The sequence below is a fragment of the Muntiacus reevesi genome, chromosome 22, assembly GCF_963930625.1.
Source record: "Muntiacus reevesi chromosome 22, mMunRee1.1, whole genome shotgun sequence".
NCBI lineage: Eukaryota > Metazoa > Chordata > Mammalia > Artiodactyla > Cervidae > Muntiacus > Muntiacus reevesi.
Window position 1 is genome coordinate 3,122,701 of NC_089270.1, and position 19,703 is coordinate 3,142,403.

The 19,703-nt window shown below is 61.7% G+C and overlaps 1 protein-coding gene across 1 annotated transcript in view; it reads left to right on the forward strand.

The window, feature by feature from the left end:
* Positions 1 to 3,739: 3,739 nt before the first annotated feature.
* ABLIM2 (actin binding LIM protein family member 2) overlaps positions 3,740 to 19,703 on the forward strand; it is a 158,830-nt gene continuing 142,866 nt past the window's right edge. Inside the window, exon 1 of the mRNA XM_065914451.1 lies at positions 3,740 to 3,874. Coding sequence (XP_065770523.1) covers positions 3,865 to 3,874 — 10 coding nt within the window. The 5' untranslated portion in view covers positions 3,740 to 3,864. The remainder of the gene's footprint in view (positions 3,875 to 19,703) is intronic.

Sequence of the window (19,703 nt, forward strand, 5' to 3'; positions counted from 1 at the left end):
CCTTTGTCGGTAGGTCACCGGACTCATTGCTTGGGAACCTGTACCTGGCACAGGCCATGCAGGAAAAGTATCCCCAAAGGCGCCCAGGGTGGCTGTGTTGTGGGCTGAGCACAGCGTCTTATGCAGTTAGTAGACGCTTGAGAAGGAACACTTAGGCTTTGATCATTTCTGCTTTGTGATCACCTCTGGGTCACCAGGGACAGAACCTCCAAATGATAGCCTGGTGCCCACAGGAAAGCAGGGTTTGCTGTGAGAGGCTCGACTCTAGGACCAGCTGGGCCCGGGGCGGGGGCAGAGGCTGCCCCTCCCTGTTCTGCAGTCTCCATCGCCGGCACAACCCACGTCTCCTAGTAAGTGGCCAGCAAACAGCAGCGGTGGAGCTCTTCATGTCTCCTCCAGGGTCCTACCTGGGCTCTGCCCACAAGGCCCCTTCAGCTGCCTGGCACCTGCCTGCTGGCACTTAGGCACGCCCTCCTTTATGACCCAGGGCTCTGCCATCCTTCCCTGATTATAGCCCTGGCTTCCCTGGAGCCCGGGTCTGGACAAGGAGGGCACCAGGCCACAGAGAAGGGGGCAAACACGCAAGGGCCCATCTTCATCTTGGAGACGGAAGTCTGGGCACCCCGAGGCCCATCCCGGGGGGGGGGGGGGAACGTGGACCAGCATTGCCGCTGGAGGTGCCAGCCAGGGGACCCAGTCAACACCCTGGAAAGTCAACCCCTTCTGTGCTTCCCCTGAGCGCAGCCTGGCCAGGTCATGTCCTCTCCCCAAGCCTGGAGGTGGGTGGAAGACTAGAGCCCTGCTTGTAGGGTCACAGGGAAGATGAAACCAAAGGAAACCTGCTAAGTCTTCAAGCAGGAAAGATGGGGCAAAGGTGGAAGGAATGGGTGGAGGGCCAGCGGGGCCACCCGGGGCACCCACTCGTGAGGGTCTGGAAGGGGGTCCCTGTGAAATGAGATGGGGACTTCCCCGGGGGAACATTTAGGGGTACGTGGGCCGAGGAGCAGGTGTGGCTTCTACCCTGCCTGCAGGAAGGGGCCTGGGTCACCCCAGGGCATTCCTTTCACCCACAGGTGTGAGCCTGGCAGGAGGAGAAGGTGGGGGGTAGCCACTGGCAACCAGCAAGACCCAGCGGGTCCTCTGAATATCTGAAAGCATGCAACAAATGTTCTAAGTGTCTTGGTTTGACCCTGAGCCTGTCTGGGAGGTCCTTGTGTCAAGGAGCCCCTTTGACACTCCCTCCTTCAGGGCTCTTTCTACAATGAATTAGATGACTATATACACAGTGGATGGATGGATGGATGGAAGACAGGTGAGAAAAGGCAACACCCTTTGAGGGCTAGTGATGGCCCATACTGCTCTCTGGTCTGTTTCAATAACAATAAATATAATAACGATCATTCCCTGAGCCCTGACTTTTTTGCACTTCGAAGTGCTTTATTCACATGACTCATGGGATCCTCCTAAGAACCGTGAGGGTCAGGTGCTGTTTGAAGGATGAGGAAGCTGAGACACAAGAGAGGGTGAACGAGCTGCCCGAGGTCACACCTGGTTCACAGCATCAAGGATGACAACCGAAGCCTGGTTCCGTCCACCCAGCCCCCGCGGGCGCCGTGCAGGAGGAAGACAAGTGAGCAGGCCTGGCCCACGGGGAGTTCTCCTCTGGGAGAACCGGCCGGGCCAGGGCAGAGGGGGCAGAGGCCCACGTGGCTACAGGACACCGGGGTCCTCCCTCGCTGCCAACCTGCTGTGTGGCCTTGGCAGGACTTCCTGGGGCCTTCGGTTCTACCCCAGTGAAAGAATGTGCTGGAACCACATGACCCTGAAGTTCCTTCCTCAAGGAGCTGAGAACGGCTATGACTCCCCAGTCCCTGCCCCATTTGAAGGTGCCTGCTCAGAGAGGCGGGGCCGGCCTCACTGGGAGGCCCTGGGTGGCCGCGTGTCGGGTGGACCTCTGGAACCAGGGCATTCACACTCGCCCTCTGACTCACAGGGACTTGGGAGCAAGGGCCCGTCCACACCTTTCCGTGGGGAACTTGATGGTGAGCTTCCTAAAGAGGACACATGGGGGCAGCGGGTGCTCTGATATTAGGTGGGTGTCTGGCCTGCTGCCCCGGGAGATGGCCTGGAAGGTACCGGGAGCTCGGGGTCAGCACCCTGTCTCCTTCCCTCCCTTTCCTCAGCAGGGTATCTGTGGGGTGCCCACTCTGTGCCAGGCTTATACAAGTCACTGAGAAGGATAATAACTGCATGATAATATCAAACACAGCTACTGACCTCAGCTGCTGCTGGGGCCCAGCGTGCATTAGCCCATGGGAGCCTCAGAAGTATCTAGAGAGGCGGGGACTGCTCACAGTCTAACGATGCACACGGAGAAGAAAGCAGGCTCCCCACCAGGGGGTCAGATCCCCCAGGCCCCCACCCTGACTGGCCAGGCTCTGTCCTCACCACAACTAACCACCAGAATTTAACGCTCTCATCTGTGGTGGATCCTCCAATTGGCCACTTCACGGATGGGGCCCTGATGCCCACAGAGGGGCAAGGACTGCTCAGGTCTGCACTGCTGAGAGAGCCGTTGGGTGAAGAAGAGGGCACCTGACCCCTGCTCGTTTCCTTCCATCATCACATCCACTCGTGTTCTGGGCAAAAGGCCCCAGAGGACAGGCTTGGAGCCTGGCAGCTACACAAACAGACAGCCCAGCCAGTCTTTCCAGGTTGCTAGGGTGCATGGGGCTTGGGCCAACCGGTCGCATTGCCTAGCCTGGTTCTCCCCAGGAACCGCAGTCCTCTGGCCTCTCTACTCCCGCAGGCCTCTCTTGGGAGTAGGTGGACGCTGCTGGAGGCCCGGAAAGAGCTATCTGCTCCTGCCTCAGAGTTCTGTTCAGAGTTCACCTTTTCTGGACCAGCCCTCTCTTCTCCCCCACCAGGTGGGGCCAGGTCCAGGGAGTCCACCTTCTGAACCGGTCAACCCAGACCCTCCACACCCACCCCCAAAGACCCCTTCCATCAGCAGCAGAAACTCACTGGGGTCCCCGTGCTCCCACCCGGGGCCTTCCCTCTGCGTACCGGGGACCCAGGCCCTCCCTGTGATGGACCAGGGAGGTCACTGACGTCACAGAAGACAGTCGGCCCCTGGGCATGGGGGAGGGATGGGGCCCGCAGACTGCGCCACCGGGATCAGACCACGGCGCCAGCCGATGCGGCGCTCCGGGAGCCTGGGGCAGGACATCGGGTCGCCGCCGCCAAGCCCTAGATACGGGGTCAAGAGCGCAGGCCTCGCCCCTCGCCGGGGCAACTGGGCAAACCCTGCCTCCCCCCGCCTGCCCCCGCCTCGATTCTCTCCTGCAAACTGGGGAGGGAGGGAGTGGCCGGTGCGGCTCTTTGCACCAAGCTTGCGCCTCACCCGGCCGCACTCCTGGCCCGTTCGTGGGCTCTTGGCAGCAGCCGATGGCCAGGCCGCCAGCCAGCCAGGCCGCGCGCACAGCTCCGCAGAAACCCCCACGAGTGGGCTACGGGAGGCCGCGGCGTCGTCGCCAGCCTGCGCATGCGCGGGCCGCGCAGCCTGCCGGAACTGTAGTCCATCCCTGGGGGCGGCAGGTGGCGCCGAGCGAGGAGGAGCGGAGCGCGGCGCCTACATTTCCCAGGGTGCATCCGGTATGGGGGCGGGGCTGGGGCGGGGCCTCCGGGCGGGGCGGGGATTCGGGGCGGGGCGGGGCGGGGTCTGCGGGGCGGGGCTGGCGCGCCGAGGGGCTGCGGCGGAGCGGGCGGGCGGGCGGCCCATCCCGCCTGCAGGCGCTGCACCTGCGGACACGAGCGCCCGGCTGCCGCCCCGCCCCGGCGACCCGACTCCTAGCTGCCGCTGAGATGAGCGCGGGTGAGTGTGCGGGGAACCGGGGCCTCCCCAAGCTGGATCGCGGCGCCGCCAGGGCTGGGGTGCCTGCACCTGCAGACGGGAAACCGCCCCGCGGCTGCAGCCGACTTGCGCTCCAGGGTCTTTGCATTATGGCAGGTCAGGCGCGCCCCCCATCGCCCGCCCTGTCCCTGCGCCCGGGGGGCCGGGAACCCCTTTCACCGAGCGCCGCACCGCCCGGCTGCGCTGGGCTGCCTGGACGGCGCCGCTCCTTTGCTTTTCTCCCCGGAGTACGGGGTCGCAGTAGGGTCCGGGCGAAGGGCGCGCGGCCGCCGTAGACCCTGCGGCGGAGAGGTGTGTGACATTGGTCGGGGGGTGGGGAGGGCTTGGCGGCAGGGGGGCGCCGCCCTTGTGTGACTCCCGCAGCGCTTTGGTGGGTAGGTGGGTTGGGGAGGGGCGTCAGGTCGATCCCCCCCCGGCGCCCTGGGCTCGCCCAGCGCAGACTTGGGGGCGCGGAGCCCGCAGTTGGTGTGCGGCCCTCCGCGATGCGCGCGCGTGCTCTCTCCGGCCCCTCGTCCCCTCCACTGCGTACCCAGGCTGCTGCCTCTGGGGCCGCACCCGCAGGGTCTGACGGCCTCTGTGCGGCGCTGGAAAAATCCCACGTCACCACCACCTAGTGCGCTGGGGGAAACTGAGGCCTACCGCTGGGGGCCTTGGCTCCTGGAGAGACTCTGAAGTGACCAGAGCCCCGTTTTGAGAGCCTTCTGGGGACCCAGCCCTGGCTGGAGGGCTTGTCTCTACATTCCCCGGCAGGGAGAGGCCATCACCCCATTTTCCAGGGTGCGACCGAGCCTCACCAGGCTTGAGTCACTTGCTCAGGTCTTGCAGTGGGGCTGGGTTTTGAAGCTGGTGCTTCCTGACTCCTGTGCCCTGCCTTGAGCCCATCTCCCCGCAGACTACAGTATGGACCCCTGGCCACCCCGCAGAAACCAGAGGAGACAGCTGTTTCTCCCCGAGGGGCGGGAGGGTAGGGAACAAACAGGACTGTGGAGGGAGTGTGCCTTTAGGGACCATTTCCTGTCTGCTGTCTGCTTGGAACCTGTGTTTCCCGGGAGCACCCCCCCAAGGGGAGTCTGTCCCCTCCCCCTCCTAGTTGAGGAAGGAGGGACCACACGGGCAGTGGGAGTTGGGAGAGAAGCTGAGAGCAAATGGCAGGCTGGAGGAGGCAGACTCCTCTAGAAGAGGATTTCTGAAATGGCCAACCTGTTCTTTGGAGGTGGCTGGGGAACAGGGCACCCCGCCTTGGCAGAGCCTCCAGACACATTTATCTAATGGTAGGTGGGGGGAGGTAATGGCAGGGTGCACCAGGTAATTTTAGGCTCTCCCCAACCGTAATTGATCCCTCCGATCTCTCCTGTAATCAGGGGGAGCCCTGGAAGGAACCGTGGCATTTCCCCCCTCATTTGTGGTTGTCCTGGGAGCAGGGGTAGGTGGTCACCAGAGGTCTTGGGGGGATCAGAGGGCAAGGAGACTGGGGTTTGAATCATAGTGTCCACCTGCTGGTCTTGGACACAGCGTGACCGCTTCTTGAGCTTGGCTTCCTGAAAGCAGTATCATTGCCCCCGTGGAAAGGATGAGGTAATAGCGGAAACCCCGCACCTAGTAGGTCCTTCCTCAGGGGCTCGTGCGGGTCAGTAAACTTCAGCCTCTCTGAGTCAGCGCAGCCCCTTGGGACTGGCAGTGGGCACACCGACCCGCCACCTGTCGCTCATGGCCCGGCGCGTGACCTGCACAGCAGTGAAATTTTCACCCACAGCCACGATGGGAGAGAGCAGACGGTGGTCCCTGGCGCCGCGCACCTAGTCTCTCGTGGCCACTGTGCACATCTGGAAGGCCAGGGGCTTCCTACATCCACAAGGGCAGGTCCCCTGACGGCCCTTCCCAGGGAAGTCTGGCATCATCCCAGAGCTGGGCGCCAGCAGGCGTGGCTGGGAGCACGTGGTCCAGTCTCCAGTAGCCCAGACCAGCCGACGGTCGGAGCCTGAGGGGACCTGAACACCGGCCCCTGGAGGGAGGCTCCCCTTTATGCTGTGCCGGCTGCAGGCGTGTCTTCCTTCAGTCTGATCACTCAGGGCACCTTTGAGGGGGCTCTGGGGTGGCCTCCAGGCCCCGTGCCTACTTGCTTTGTCGCACATTCATTTCAGTGTTCAGGGGGATGAGGAAGCAGTACGGTGAGGCAGGAGGAGCTGGTGTTCTGCGTCAGATAAGCCTGACCGAGCGCGCGAGCTGTGTTCTGTTTGCAGTCACCGCGCCCTGCTTTCCCCGCCGTGTGGAGGGAGCCCCTCTGGCTCTGTGCGCACTGCTGGCCACACCCGGGCTCTCGTAGCCACCGTGCGCATCTGGCAGGTCGGGGACTTCCCTCGTCCACGAGGGCAGGTCCCCTGATGGCCCTCCCCAGGGAAGGCTGGCATCATCCCGGAGCCCAGGTGGGGCCCAGGAGATGGCGATGAGCCTGGTGATGGTCTTCTAGCGTCCTAGTCCGTGTGGTCACGGGGGGCGGGGCAAGGTGGGGCAGAGGGACGAGCCTGAGCCCAGCGGGGCTCCAGAGCCAACCCTGCCACCTCTGGGTACCGGGTCTATGCTCTCTTGGCGCCCGTGTGTCCTGCCCGGGCGGCTGCAGGTCTGGTGGGCAGGATTCTCCCAGGTGAGTTTCATGGGGGGCAGGCGTTGCATTGGTCTCCCAGGGCTGCCGTAACAAGGTGCCCACTGGCCGTGCAGCTTAAACAACAGAATTGTATCTTCTCACACTTCTGGAGACTGGATGGAAGTCTGAGATCAAGGCGTGGGCAGGGTTGGTTTCTTGCGGCTTCTCGCCTCATCGTGTGAGTAGCCATTTCCTCCCTGTGTCCTCAGATGCTCTTTCCTCTGTGTGTCTGTGTCCTTCTCGCTTCCTAAAAGGACACCAGTCATACTGGATTATGGATTTGCGGGAGGGATGCAGTTCAGCCCAGAAGGGGAGGGCAGGGCCAGGTGGAAAGCTGGGTGGCAGCTCAGCTGTCTTCTTTTCCTGTGACTGATGGGTTAGGAACGCAGAGCTGGAAGGGGCCTGGGGGATGCTCCAGTCCTAGCCCACCCACCCACACAGAGGGGAAACCGAGCCCCAGGGAAGGAAAGGTGGCCGTCCTGGGGCCACGAGAGTGTGCGGTAGATGCAGAGCCCGAGCCCCGATCCTCTGCTCCGGTTGGTGCGGCCCCGGCATTTGAAACAGAGAAACATGTTTAATCCGAGTCGGGGCTGGTTCACCACAGCATCTCAAACAGCGGCAGAAAGTCAGAAATCTGCTGCGTGTATGTGGTGGGGAGTGACGGGACGTAGGCCATGGGTCCTTCGTCCGGTCCTTCATCCGTGGGTCCTTCGTCCGATCTCTCATCCGTGGGTCCTTCATCCGGTCCTTCATCCGTGGGTCCTTCGTCCGGTCCTTCATCCGTGGGGCTTAGATGTTTCCTAAGCCCCTGCTGTGTGCCCAGCACCGCCCCAGGCCCGGGGCTCAGCTGTAGAGCAGAGCAAGCGGCATCGTGCTTCCTGGGGGAGGGGAATGGCGAGAACGTTCTAGTTACTTGTGTGACTGGAGTTTCTCACGTTAGGAGAAAGTGCTTAAGAAAAGCTTTAGAAAACAGCTGAGGACACAATGGCGCGTCCTATGTGACCTCCACGCTATGAAACAGTGCAGGGAGCAGACCAGAAGGAAATCGTGACGTCCAGGGCGTCCCCCTCTGTGGGAGGCGGCGAAAGAGCTAGTGCTCCCCCACCCCCGGCATCTTTACGCTTCCTGTCACCTTCCCCGGTTTTGTTTTTTTTCATTGTGTGTGCTTGCCTTTTGCAATGAGGAATCAAAAAGAAGGGCATTGGTTCCGGGCCTAAGGTGGGCCCGTGCTGCTTCCAAAGCCCATGACTTGGTGACAGGTTGGGCAGTTCCATCTGCAGGGGCCACTCCTTTGCTCGAATGGAGGTCTCCCAGTTGGCAGCTCATGGATCTTAACACACGTGCCCAGTTTCCATGGGTGACAGCATCTGACATAGGTGGAGCTGAAGACAAATCATCCTGACCCAGAAATCCATCTGAAATTGCACCTGAAGAGGATGGTCATTGCCCCAGAACCGGCAGCTCTTGGAGAGCCCGGGAATCCTCATCTCCAAACTGTTGGTCCTTCGCATCCGTGGTCACTTCCTAACCCGCCACCTGAGGTGCTTCGATTCTTTCTGGTTTCTGTCCAATGAAGTGGCTTGGGGGCAGTCGGCATATTCTCTGGACCCAAGTCCTGACTTGGGTGAACTCTTGGAAAGCCCAGTCTTACTGTCTCAGCAAAGGGAGTGTGACCCACACTCTGGACAAGTCGCCGGTCAGACACCCTGGCCCTCCAGAGCGTCTGCCGTCTTGTGGGAGAGCTGTGAGCCGGCTAGAGGGAGTCGGCAAGTCTGGTGGTGCAGGCAGCCGGCAGGGGGGGGCGGAGCCTCTGGGAGGGGTCTGTCCTGCTGGTGGGCCTCAGGGCCAGGCCAGCTGTCGTGACCTTGAGCTGCCCCGTGGATGCCCGACTCTGGTCCCTGGGTCGGACGGCCCCTGTGCTGCAGACACGGGCTCTTCCGGGCTCGGGTTCCATCTCTGCCACCTGCTAGCATGGGATCCTCGGACCTCTCCGAGCCTCTGATGCTACCTCTTCTGGGGTCTCCATAGGGACCAAGGGTCCCAAGTGCCTGGTATGCGGGAGAGGCTCAGTTCAGTTCAGTTCAGTCGCTCAGTCATGTCTGACTCTTTGCGACCCTATGAACTGCAGCACGCCAGGCCTCCCTGTCCTTCACCAACTTCCATAGCTTACCCATACTCATGTCTATTGAGTCAGTGATGCCATCCAACCAGCTCATCCTCTGCCATCCCCTTCTTGCACCTTCAATCTTTCCCAGCATCAGGGTCTTTTCAAGTGAGTCAGTTCTTCTTATCGGGTGGCCAAAATATTGGAGCTTCAACTTCAGCATCCGTCTTCCCAATGAATATTTAGGACTGATTTCCTTTAGGATGGACTGGTTGGATCGCCTTGCAGTCCAAGGGACTCTCAAGAGTCTTCTCCAACACCACAGTTCAAAAGCATCAATTCTTTGGCGCTCAGCCTTCTATATGGTCCAACTCTCACATCCATACATGACCACTGGAAAAACCATAGCCTTGACTAGATGGATCTTTGTTGGCAAAGTAATGTCTCTGCTTTTTAATATGCTGTCTAGGTTGGTCATAACCTTCCTTCCAAGGAGTAAGCATCTTTTAATTTCTCAGCTGCTGGAGAGGCTGGAGAAGCAGATACAATAGTTGGGACAGGAAAGCTCGGGCTGGTGTTCAGATGGCGGCTCATGTTTCCCGGTGATCGTGTGGTCTCGCGAGCTGCTGCGGCCCGAGTCAGAGGGGTGCCAACCCGCTGGGCTGCCTCTGGCCGCTCAGACACAGGGCAGAGCAACCCGAGTGCCGCGTGTTTGTTTACCCGGGGATGTTTCCATCGCCAAGGTCTCTAGGGTGTCGGGCAGCAGCCTGCTTCAGTGTCAGGGTGTTGCCGCTCGTGGGGCCCCCCTCTCGGGCCCTGCTCCGCCGAGGGCTTCTCAGGGCTCCTCAGGGTCGCCGGGGTGTCCCCGCCTATAGATGGGGAGGTGGACGCCCAGGAGGGCGCCGGGCATCCCATCCCATCACTGGTGAACGACGGAGCTGGATTTGAATCCTGTGTGTCCAGCTGGCGGGAGGGCGCTGTCTGTCTGTCCCCCTGTATGCATTAGGGGCTGCGATGGTGACTATGTGATGTGTGGCTGCGTGTTTGGGGTGGGTGAGGTTTGATCCCCTGGGGGCCTCACGATGACGCTTGCTGGTGACAGCGTGGGGCGGGGACTCACAGCCGGTGTCCTCACCTGAGCCGAGGAGCCTGGCCCGGTTCCGAGGTGTGGCGCCTGCCGGCGTAGCTGGGAAGGCAGAGCCAGCCCCTGCCCATCCCTGTCTGCTCCTGAGGACTTGCCCTGTGCCTCCAACGCGCTCCTGTCCAGGGTCATGGCTCAGCACCAGGGATCCACCTGGGGATGGACCGCTCAGACCGGGAGAGGGTCACCGCGTGGAGTCCACACGCCTCCCTGTAACCTTGACCCCTGCCTCGCTCTCCCCTCTGCCGGGTTCTTGGGGTCTCCTGGAGCTGACCGCTCCTGATGGAGGGGGCACTCGTGGCCGTCCCAGGCTTCTCCAGCTCCAGCCCCGCCGGCGTCAACCGTCCCGTTAGTGTCTGAGCTCCCCGGACTCTCGGGCCCACCCGCCGGACCTCTCTGTGACCCTGGGCCAGCTGACTTCCCTCTCTGGGCCTCAGTGTACCTGTCTGAAAACACGAGGGCCACCGCCGTCCCCAGAGGTGTGACCTGCTTTCTCCTGACAGCCCGCCCCCTGCCCTGCACTGCAGCGGGGAGATCGTCCGGGTCTGAGGCTCAGCCGTCGTCCATTCAGGGAAACACACGGTGTGAGCCGTGACGTCTCGGATCACCCTTCTGGGCCCCGTGGACCTCGTCTGACGGTTTCACGGCAGGAAGCACGTTGCCCTTCACGCCGAGGGGGCCTGGTTAAGGGCCTTTCTCTGCAGCCTGCCTGGGAAGCCACCTCTGTGGACATCTGCCTGGTACCCAAGCCAGCAGAGCAGCTGAGTCCGAGTCCCGGGGAAGACCTGGGGAGGAGGAGGTGTGCTCTGACCCCTGCCGGCGTCTCCTACCCTGGGCGGGGGCGGGAGGCTTCCAGGCTAGTGGGGAGCCGGACCCAGGCTGAACCAATTCCGTTGCAAAGTGATATATTGGGGGTTTCGGGCGCCATGTTGCCTTAGCTGGAGATTTCTAAGCCACAAGGGAGGTGGTCTTGATTGATGCCTTGAGGGCTCTGGGGTCAGAACACCTGAGTCCCAGTCCCAACTGTCACCTGCTAGAGTGTCCCGGCCACCAGGTTGCACAGGTCCCCCTCTTTGCCTCGTTTTCCCCACCTCCCAGGTGGAGGTAACAGCACCTGCTTTTCAGGACTGACCGTGGACTGTGGGGCCAGGGGCCTGGGGTGGGTTTTTTTTTTTTTGTCACAGCCAGACATGCTGTCCCAGGGCTTGAGGCAAGACCTGCAAGGTCCGCCGGGCATCGGCTGGCACGGCCTCCGGTCCGCGGCGCTTCCTCTGTTGCTGGTTCTGTTGCCTGTGCTGCCCCGCCCGCCCGACGCTGTTTTAGCCCCTGCCTGGTGCCGGGGTCAGGAGAAGCCCGGTCCCCCGAGAGTGGTCCTCCCGGGTTCTGAGCGGTGCTTTGGATGTCAGCCCCGACTCAGTCCTGCAGGGCTGTCCTCACCGCACACACAGGGCCTCCACCCGGCCCCCTGCACAAAACGGGTACGCTGGATGGCCTGTTTCTTCCTAACAGAACGAGGGGTTTGACAGATCGGGCCACCCGACTCCAGCCAGCGCCCAGTGGCCCCGCTATGCACACCCGCCTGCTGAGCCGAGTGGATCTCCACTCCCGAATCTGCACAGACTCTGCCTCAATTCAGGGCTCCGTGAACAGCCTCCAATGGAGGTCGGGTGATGGATGGAGCTCGGGTCCCCGCTTCATGCCCAGCTCCCCCCCCATCCCGGTCGAGGACTCAGGGTCAGGCCTCTCTGATCTGCTGCTCTGACCTCCTGCTTCTGCTTAGATGTCAGGGGCCCCAGGATCTTGCTGGAAAATGGCATCTCCAAGGCCCCGGTTAGCGCTGCAGTTGGGCGTGAAGTTCCAAGAAGGAGGAATTATAAGGACCACCCTGTGGCCCCCCGTCAGTTTGGTGACCCGAGTGTCAAATGCTCCCGGGGGCCCACCCCCACCTTTATGTTCTGAGTGACTAGGGTGAGGCTGCAGGGGTTTTACCTGGGAGGGGGTCCCAGGAAGCAGAAGTGGGAGGACTGGGGCGTGGAGGTGGGGAAGAGCCATGGGGCATTTGGATGGGTGGCCGTTGTGGCCGTGGGGGCTCAGTCCTGCTCGGGGACCATGCAGAACGCTCCTACGCGCCAGCAGGACCCTGGGGCCTTTGTCGTCCTGGACTGGGGGGGGTGGTCCTGGGATCGTGACCCCCCCACCAACACACATTGCACGGTGTGACTGTCCACAGCCACGCAGGGGAGCCCAGAGGCGGGGCGAGGGCGGGTATCACCACACAGCCACAGCACCCACAGAGGGTCCACGGGTCCAGATACGGTCCAGCATCAGCCTGACTGGGGCCACCTCTGATCCCTGCCATCGGCAGCCCCTCGAGGGCTCAAGGCTGTTCTAGAATGCCTGTTTACTTGGTTTATTGAGCACCTACTGTGTACATTTGAAAAGACCCTGATGCTGGGAAGGATTGAAGGCAGGAGGAGAAGGGGATGACAGAGGGTGAGATGGTTGGATGGCCTCACCAATGGACATGAGTTTGAGTAGACTCCGGGAGTCGGTGATGGACAGGGAGGCCTGGCGTGCTGTGGTCCATGGGGTCACAAAGAGTCGGACACGACTGAGCGACTGAACTAACTGTGCAGAGCATTGTCCTTGCTGGTGATTCCCCCAAACACGTGTGTTTTCTCCTGTCACCTTCCCTCCCCCTCCCCACCCCCTGGTGCTGGAATTCCTTCTCCCAGAACCCAGAAGGTCCAAGACCCTTGCCTCCATCCTCAGGACCAGTGAACGGGAGCTGGAACCGGGGGCTCCAGGAGAGGCCGTGTGACCTGCACGTGGGCACTCCCCCTCTCTGAGTTGCTTCATCTCTGAGCAACGGCCCCCAAGGATGCCCCTGGCCTCGTTCCCAGACGGGGGGGATATGTTACGCACATGGCAAAAGGGACCTTGAGGATGGGATTAAAGGGATCTTGCAGTTGGGGGGTGGTACTCACGGGGGGTCCATGCTGTCTCAAGGAGCCTGAGAGGAAGGAGGCAGGAGGGTCAGAGAAGAGGGGAGGCGGTGGCAGACGCAGAGGTGGGAGAGGAGATGGGGTGCGGCACGGCTGGCTTTGAAGATGCAGGAAGGGCGGCCTCAGTCTGCAAGCTGAAGGGCTTCTGCAGCCACCACGTGACTTGGTGTCGCATGCAGTGGGGGCCGCCTGCCTCCCGGAGGGTCTACTGAGCACCCGCGAGGGATAGTGTGGGGCAGCGTCACAGGGAGAGTACAGTCCGACACCCCCAGAGTGCAGGGATGCGGGGCGGCGAGGCTGAGCCAGATACGGGCGCTCACGTGGGAGAGGTGGCCGGCAGGTGCATGGGCGGAGGTCACGGAGGATGAGCGGACCGTCCAGGGTGGCCGAAGCGAGCCAGCCACCCAGGAAGGGCCGGGCTGGGCAGCGAGGGGGCCGTCGGGCCAGGCCAGGACCCGGCCAGCACCTTCCTGCTGCTGCTCTGGCTGCGGCCACGCTGACCCCGTGACACGCGTCTCGCCGGCCGCCCGCATCCCGCCGTTCTCCTCCAGCTCTGAGCCCGGCCGCTTCTGCCAAGCACTTGAGGCGTAGCTGTGGGGTGCGGGGCTACAGGCACCGGTTCCCTTGAACACACCCCTGACCTGCCTCGGAAATCAGGAAGCGCCATCTGTGTGCAGAAGCCCAGCATCCAGCCAGGCGCCTCCCTGGCCGCCTCTGCCGGGCGCGGGGTGCGGCCCGGGCCTGGGGCACGCACGGTGCGTGAGCCGCAGGGCAGGTCTGCGTGCTGAGGACCACAGGCGTCCTGCAAGGGCCCCCCAGGGCCGCCTCCCGCTTCCTCGGGCTGGGGTCCCCGCCAGACCTCAGCGTCGCCTGCACGGCTCTTCCCCGCCAGACCCCGTCATCCCCCCGCCTCACTCTTTCCGCTCCGGTGGAGCCGGACCCCCCCCACCCCCCGCACCCGCCACGGGAGAGCTTTGCTCTGTCCGTGCCACGGCCACCTCGTCTTCCTCCGTCAGCCCCCGTCCCCTGACCTGACCCCCTAGATTCCTTCTCTTAGGGTAGCTTGCTGGGCGGAGCACCCAGCCAGCCGGCAGCCTCTGAAAAGGAGTTGAGAGGACTTAAAATCACTGGCAACAGCTCACACACCGAGCCCTAAGCAGGCCCCTTGCGGGGACAGCCTGCAGCCCAGCGCAAGGTTTTCTAGGAGCTGGTGCCCAGGGAATAGGGTTGACAGAGCGGGGAGGCAGTCCCCAATACTGGGGCCTCCACCAGGAGGGGGACGGGTGGCGGGGAGCTCCGTAAACCTCGGGGCTAAATAGCAGAAAGTTGTTCTCTCCCAGGTCTGGAAGCCCGGAGTCCAAAATCCGTGTCCCTGGGCTGAGGTCAAGTCTCGGCAGGGCGGGGCCTCCTCCAGAGGTGCTGGGGGAGTCCCCTCCCCGTCTCTCCTTGGCTGCCAGAGGCTCCCTGGCTTGTGGCCGCGTCACCCGCACCTCAAGGCCAGCATCTCCAGCACCTTCAGATCGCCCGCCGCCCCATCCGAGTGTGTGGCCAGGTCTCCCTCTGCCTCCGTCTCTGAGGATGCTGGCGTGTGCGCTTGGGGCCTGTAACCCAGGGTGACCCTCCCATCCCAGGGTCCTTAACTGTATCCCATCTGCAAAGACCAACCATCGCATCCTTTTAACCACATGATGTCACACCCATGGGTCCTAGGGATAAGGACACAAGTATATTGGGGGGGGGTGGGCATTATTCAGCTTTCCCAGGCAGCTTCTCGAACATTCTGTTTCTGAGACTGAAACCCTTTTTTTCCCTCCTTGCGGGGTCTGTAGAAGATCTGAGGGTTAGAGAAAAGACCTCTCATGGGATAAAAATTGTGCCTCTCAAGTCAGCTGAATATAAACATCCCAGAGTCCCCAGAGCTGATGGCCTCAGGGGCCTCTGTGGGTGTGTGCGGTCTCTTGGGAGCAGCTAGGCGAGATGCATTGAGCCTTAAATACGCTCATGCTTTCGGTAGAAGGAGGCGACTCTCAGGAATCTTCTGAAGAAAGGTTCTGAAGCACAGATATGGTTGGTGCATAAAAACTCATTCACTGCTGGGTCACAGGCTCTGCAGGGTGAATGTCCAGCCAGTGATGCTGACTCAGGAAATTACTGTCCGTCTGTCTTTCCGTCGCCGCTGTTCTCCAGCTTTGAGGGCTTTGGACCCCTTCACTCAAAATTACTGAGGACCCCAAAGAGCTTTTCTTTAAGTGCATTGTATTTATTGATATTCACTGCCTTAGACAGGGCTTCCCTTGTGGCTCAGTCGTAAAGAATCTGCCTGCCAATACAGAAGACGCAGGTTCGATCCTTGGGTTGGGAAGATGCCCCTGGAGAAAGAAATGGCAGCCCACTCCAGTATTCTTGCTGGGAAATCCCATGGACAGAGGAGCCTGGTGGGGTCATGAAAGGTCGGACATGACTGAGCGACTAAACGACACGCGTATAAGACGTTAAAATGGAGAATTTTTAAGCATCTTTAATTCATTGAATAAGGAAAATAGCCTGTTGTATGTTAACTGCGAGTGTTTTCAGGAAACAGACTGGCCTTGCTTCACAGCTGTGCAAATCTCATTACGTCTGGTTTAATGGACGGAGGCTGGAGCCTGTGTCCGGCCTGCGTTCTGTCAGTTGTGATGCCACCTGTCACGGGGCCTCGGGCAAACTCCGGCGTACGTTTGGGAGGGAGAGGGAACAGTGGCGGAAAATAGCATCTCAGTCTTACTATGAACACGGCTTCCACCCGGCCGGCACCCTGCTTGCATCCCGGGGACCCCAGGGCTCCTAGACCACACTTGGAACTGGTGATAAAAGATGGAGTATTATGCAGTCGTTAATACGACTGTCAAGGAGCAGTACAAGGCGTGTGTCCGCGCTGGTGATGAAGAATACGGGGTCCGCAACTTTATACACAGCGTCATCTACAAAACAGGCAGGAAACACATTGGAAGGCAGGAGTTGTGGGCAGCTCTGCCTTGTTTTTCTTCTGATGCTTTGACTGTTTTATTTTCCCACCTTCTTCATTTTAAGGATGTGCGGGGGGGATGGGTGGGGGGCAGGTTTGTGCTCAGTACTGGTCTCAAGAGGCTTGAGTGGAGACCAGCTGTCTGAGCCCCTGGCACCAGCCGGCTCCTGCTCCAGGCATCGGACGGCGTTCTCTATTCTGGGAGGTGGACTCTCACTGTGGCACTAGGCCTTTGAGTGGCACCGACATGATGCAGGGATTGTGTGTGTGTGTGTACTCGGGATAATTTCATCCACTGTTAGAAGCAAGAGAGCAGTTTCAGTGGGCTCTGGAGCAGGTTTCACAGTGGCTGATGAGCAGTTGGTGGCTGGTCTGAAACTCGGCGTCCCCTGCAGAAATGCCCCGCCCTGGCAGGGCTGCAGCGGAGAGCTAAATATAGCCTGGGTGTGTGCTGGCAACCTCCGGCACCCCACCCCCCAGCTGGTGGCAGAGCCGAGCCCAAGGGAGCAATTGATTTGTCTAATGGAGATCAGTGTCTGCCATTTGTGGGGCATCTGGTAACTGCGGGCGGGCGGGGAGGTCGTCCAGGCCCCGTCTGGAATGCCACAGAGCCCGGCGGGGCACGGATTCTTGCTCCCGATTTTCAGATGGGGGGGGCAACTGGACTAAGACGGGAGGCAGGACCCATGGTCACGTGGCTGGTGAGGGGGGCGGTGCTCCGAGCTGGGAGCACCCTCAATGCCCCTGCCCCCTGGGGGGCACGCGTCTCCCCCACCGGGTCTTCTGATCCGAGGACTGTGGTCACGTGTTTCCGAGGGCTCTGGCCTCAGCGGTGGCAGAGAATGGTCGCAATGATCATCGTAACATCCCAGACAGCATCCCTGCTCGGGTCCTCCAGACACTGCAGGAGTGGTCTCCGTGAGTGCCCATTCTACAGGTGGGCACACAGAGGCCAGGTGACCTTGAGAAACCCGCCCCGGGGACCCGGCTGGTGGCGGGAGCTCCTCCAGATCCCGGGTGCTGCTGAGCTGCGTCCTCCCTCCTGCGTGAGATGTGGGTCAGCCGGCTCCCCGGGCCCAGCGGGAGCCCTGCTCCGAGCACCTGCATGTGCTGGTGATTCTCCTCCACGCCCTCACCTGGCAGACGGGTGGTGGGGGGGCGGCTCTCTCCCGCTCCTCCCACTGACCCGGGGTATCACAGTACAGGATGATGTCATCACCCCTGGAGGGGGCGGCAGGATGGGGTGACCGGTGGGGGTGGGGCAGCCTTCTGAAAGGGACTTGCAGAGAAACGATCCCTCTCTCAAAGTACAGCCCGGCGCCTCCAGGATCGGCACCTCGGCGAGGACATCTCACAGGAGACGGGCCCTGCGGGTAATTCCTGCCCATCCCTGGCCACAGGGGGCCGCTTGCCCATGGGCACCCTCCTCTCTTCACTCCCAGGCACCCTTCCCGCCTCCAGGAGACCTCAGCGGGGCTCTGCTCTGGATTTTGGGGTGATGGAGGGACAGCGGGCCTCAGCCTGCCTCCTGGGACCCCCTTAAAGCAGTCTTCAGGGAGGAGGTGGCTCCCTGGATTCCCCCCACCAACGTTCCTATTTCCTCCATGAGGACCTGCCCCTTCCCAGGGCAAGGACACTCCTCTTTCACAGGAGGCCCTCCCCACCTCCCTGGGTCTCATGGACAGGCATCCCCGGGGGGAGGGGGAAGGAGGTGGTTTCACCTGAGCTTGTGGAGCTCTTGGCCAGGTGCAGAATGTGACCTTGAGGGAGTTCTTCCCTCCAAGATCTTCCAGCCTGGTGAGAAAGGCGGACAGCGTGTGGGGAAGACACACCATGAGAAAAAGCACTCCTCCAGGAGGCTGTGGGGGAATGGACAGAGGGCAGGGAACTGACCTTCCGTGAAAGAGAAATCCTGGCAGACTTCCTGAAGGAGGTGATGGCCCACCACATGGGAGTCAGACAGAGCCGTAGGAGAAGGGCAGAGGTGAGCGTGTAGGGCGTGTGAGGAGTTTCACTCACTCCTCCGCCCCATGCTAGGCCCTGGGTAAGGTGCCATCTGCCTCTCAGGCACTGTGACCCCCTGTCTGCCCTCACGGTACCTTGCATAGCGCCTCGCCAGCAGGAAGTGCTCAGTGATGATGTGGCTACAGGGGGCCGAGGAGTCACGGCATCCAGAGAGGGGACAGGGAGGGAGCGTGGAGGCCATAGGCACCCGGGGGTCTGCTAGACCCACCCCGCCCCCCCCCATGACTGCAGGCTGAGCCAGGGCAGGGGTGGGGCGTCAAGCACTCTCAGCATGTTTATCTGTGAATGGGGGCGGGGGGAGGTTAAAGCCCCCGTGCAGGTGTGGCCAGGGCTTAGGGAGGACGGGTCACTCAGTGGGGGCGAGGGGCGCAGAGGGGACATGGGCGCCCGGGTCGTCCATCTTCCTTGGCCCCTCGTCCTCCCCGAGAGTTGAGGGCCACACCAGGCCCACGTCCTTGCAGAGGGCTTGGGGGCCTGGCACGCTGAAACAGGAACACTGACCCTGTCCGGGGGGCTGGGTGGGGGGCGGGTGTGTGGGGAGACCAGTGGGGGTCCAGGCGTGGCCCCTAGTTTGGAGGCCAGGGCCCCCTCCCTGCCCCGCAGCAGGGACGCCCGTGACCTAGCGCTTGGCAGCTGACCCCATGTGCCCTTGCAGCCAGACACAGCCCTGCGCGTCCTTTTGTTCGGGAGCAGAGACGGCTAGGGGCAGAAGGGGGGTCGTCCATCCCCGCTGGGCGATGCCAGGCACTGCCCTCGAGGCACGGTCCAGCCAGGGAGGCAGGCCTGTGAGGGTGGGTTGCGGCAGCGGGCTTTGGTCCAGGGTAGACTGGTGAGACTCGGAGACCCAGAGAGGGTCTCAGGCCATGACGGAGACCCTGGCCGCGGCCCGGCCCCCCCGTCCCAGTTCTGGGAAAGAGGGTCATGCCAGGAATAGAACCTTGTATTTCCCGCCGCTCCAGCCGCCGCTCCAGGCCGCAGCAGTCTGGAGAGGATCGGCTCCAGGCCCGCGATCTGCGGCTCTGGGTTGGAGTGGCGGGTGGGGGGCAAGTCACTGGCCACCTGGCCAGCATCAGGACCGCGGTGCCCAGTAGTCGGGTTTTTTTCTCGCCTCCTGCTGGGAGCCATTCTCTGCCCGGGGTGACCGACCCACTTGACACGCAGGCTACAAGTTGGGAAGTTTGGGAGTCTTGGCCCCAGGCACGTGGGCAAAAGGAAGTTCACGATGGATTCCCGGACCACCTGGCAAGCCAGCGCCTTGTCACGCTCCTCCTTTACCTAGGACCCGGGGTCGCCCTCATCTGTGGACCTGCTGTGTGCTAACCTGCGTCCAGGTCTGCTCAGAACATCAAGCCCAGCCTGGTCCAGCCTCCCCTCATCTCTGGAAGCAGAAATATTCAGATCCCATTGACTTGGCTCTGCTTGAGCAAATAGACCTGAATCCTATTAATATTCGTCAAAGGCCACTTCCCTGGGTGCCTGTGAGCTGCTGCGGGAGGAAAATGAATTGCAGGGCCAGCTCTGAGCAAGGCCCCGTGGGCTGTGGTCTTGCCGAGGAGGGTCCAGGGAGCTGGTAATTAACTGCCGGCCACGTCTGGGGCCCAGACTTGTGGGTCTTCCCAAGTCTTATAAAAGCCATAGGATTCCAGCTCGCGTTTACTTGGGCTGTTACTTCTCTGCGCACTCAGGTATCTGTGACCTGGTTAGACTCCTCAGAACTGCTCAGGGCTTTAGGGGTTGGGCGCGAGGGGTGGCTGAGGTCACAGCTGAACAAGGCAAAGCTTCGATTCGAGCCCGGGGCTCTCTGTCTCCCGGCCTCCCGGGTCACAGGAGAAGGGGGTGTGCAGACAGCAAGAGCTGCAGGTCAGGTACC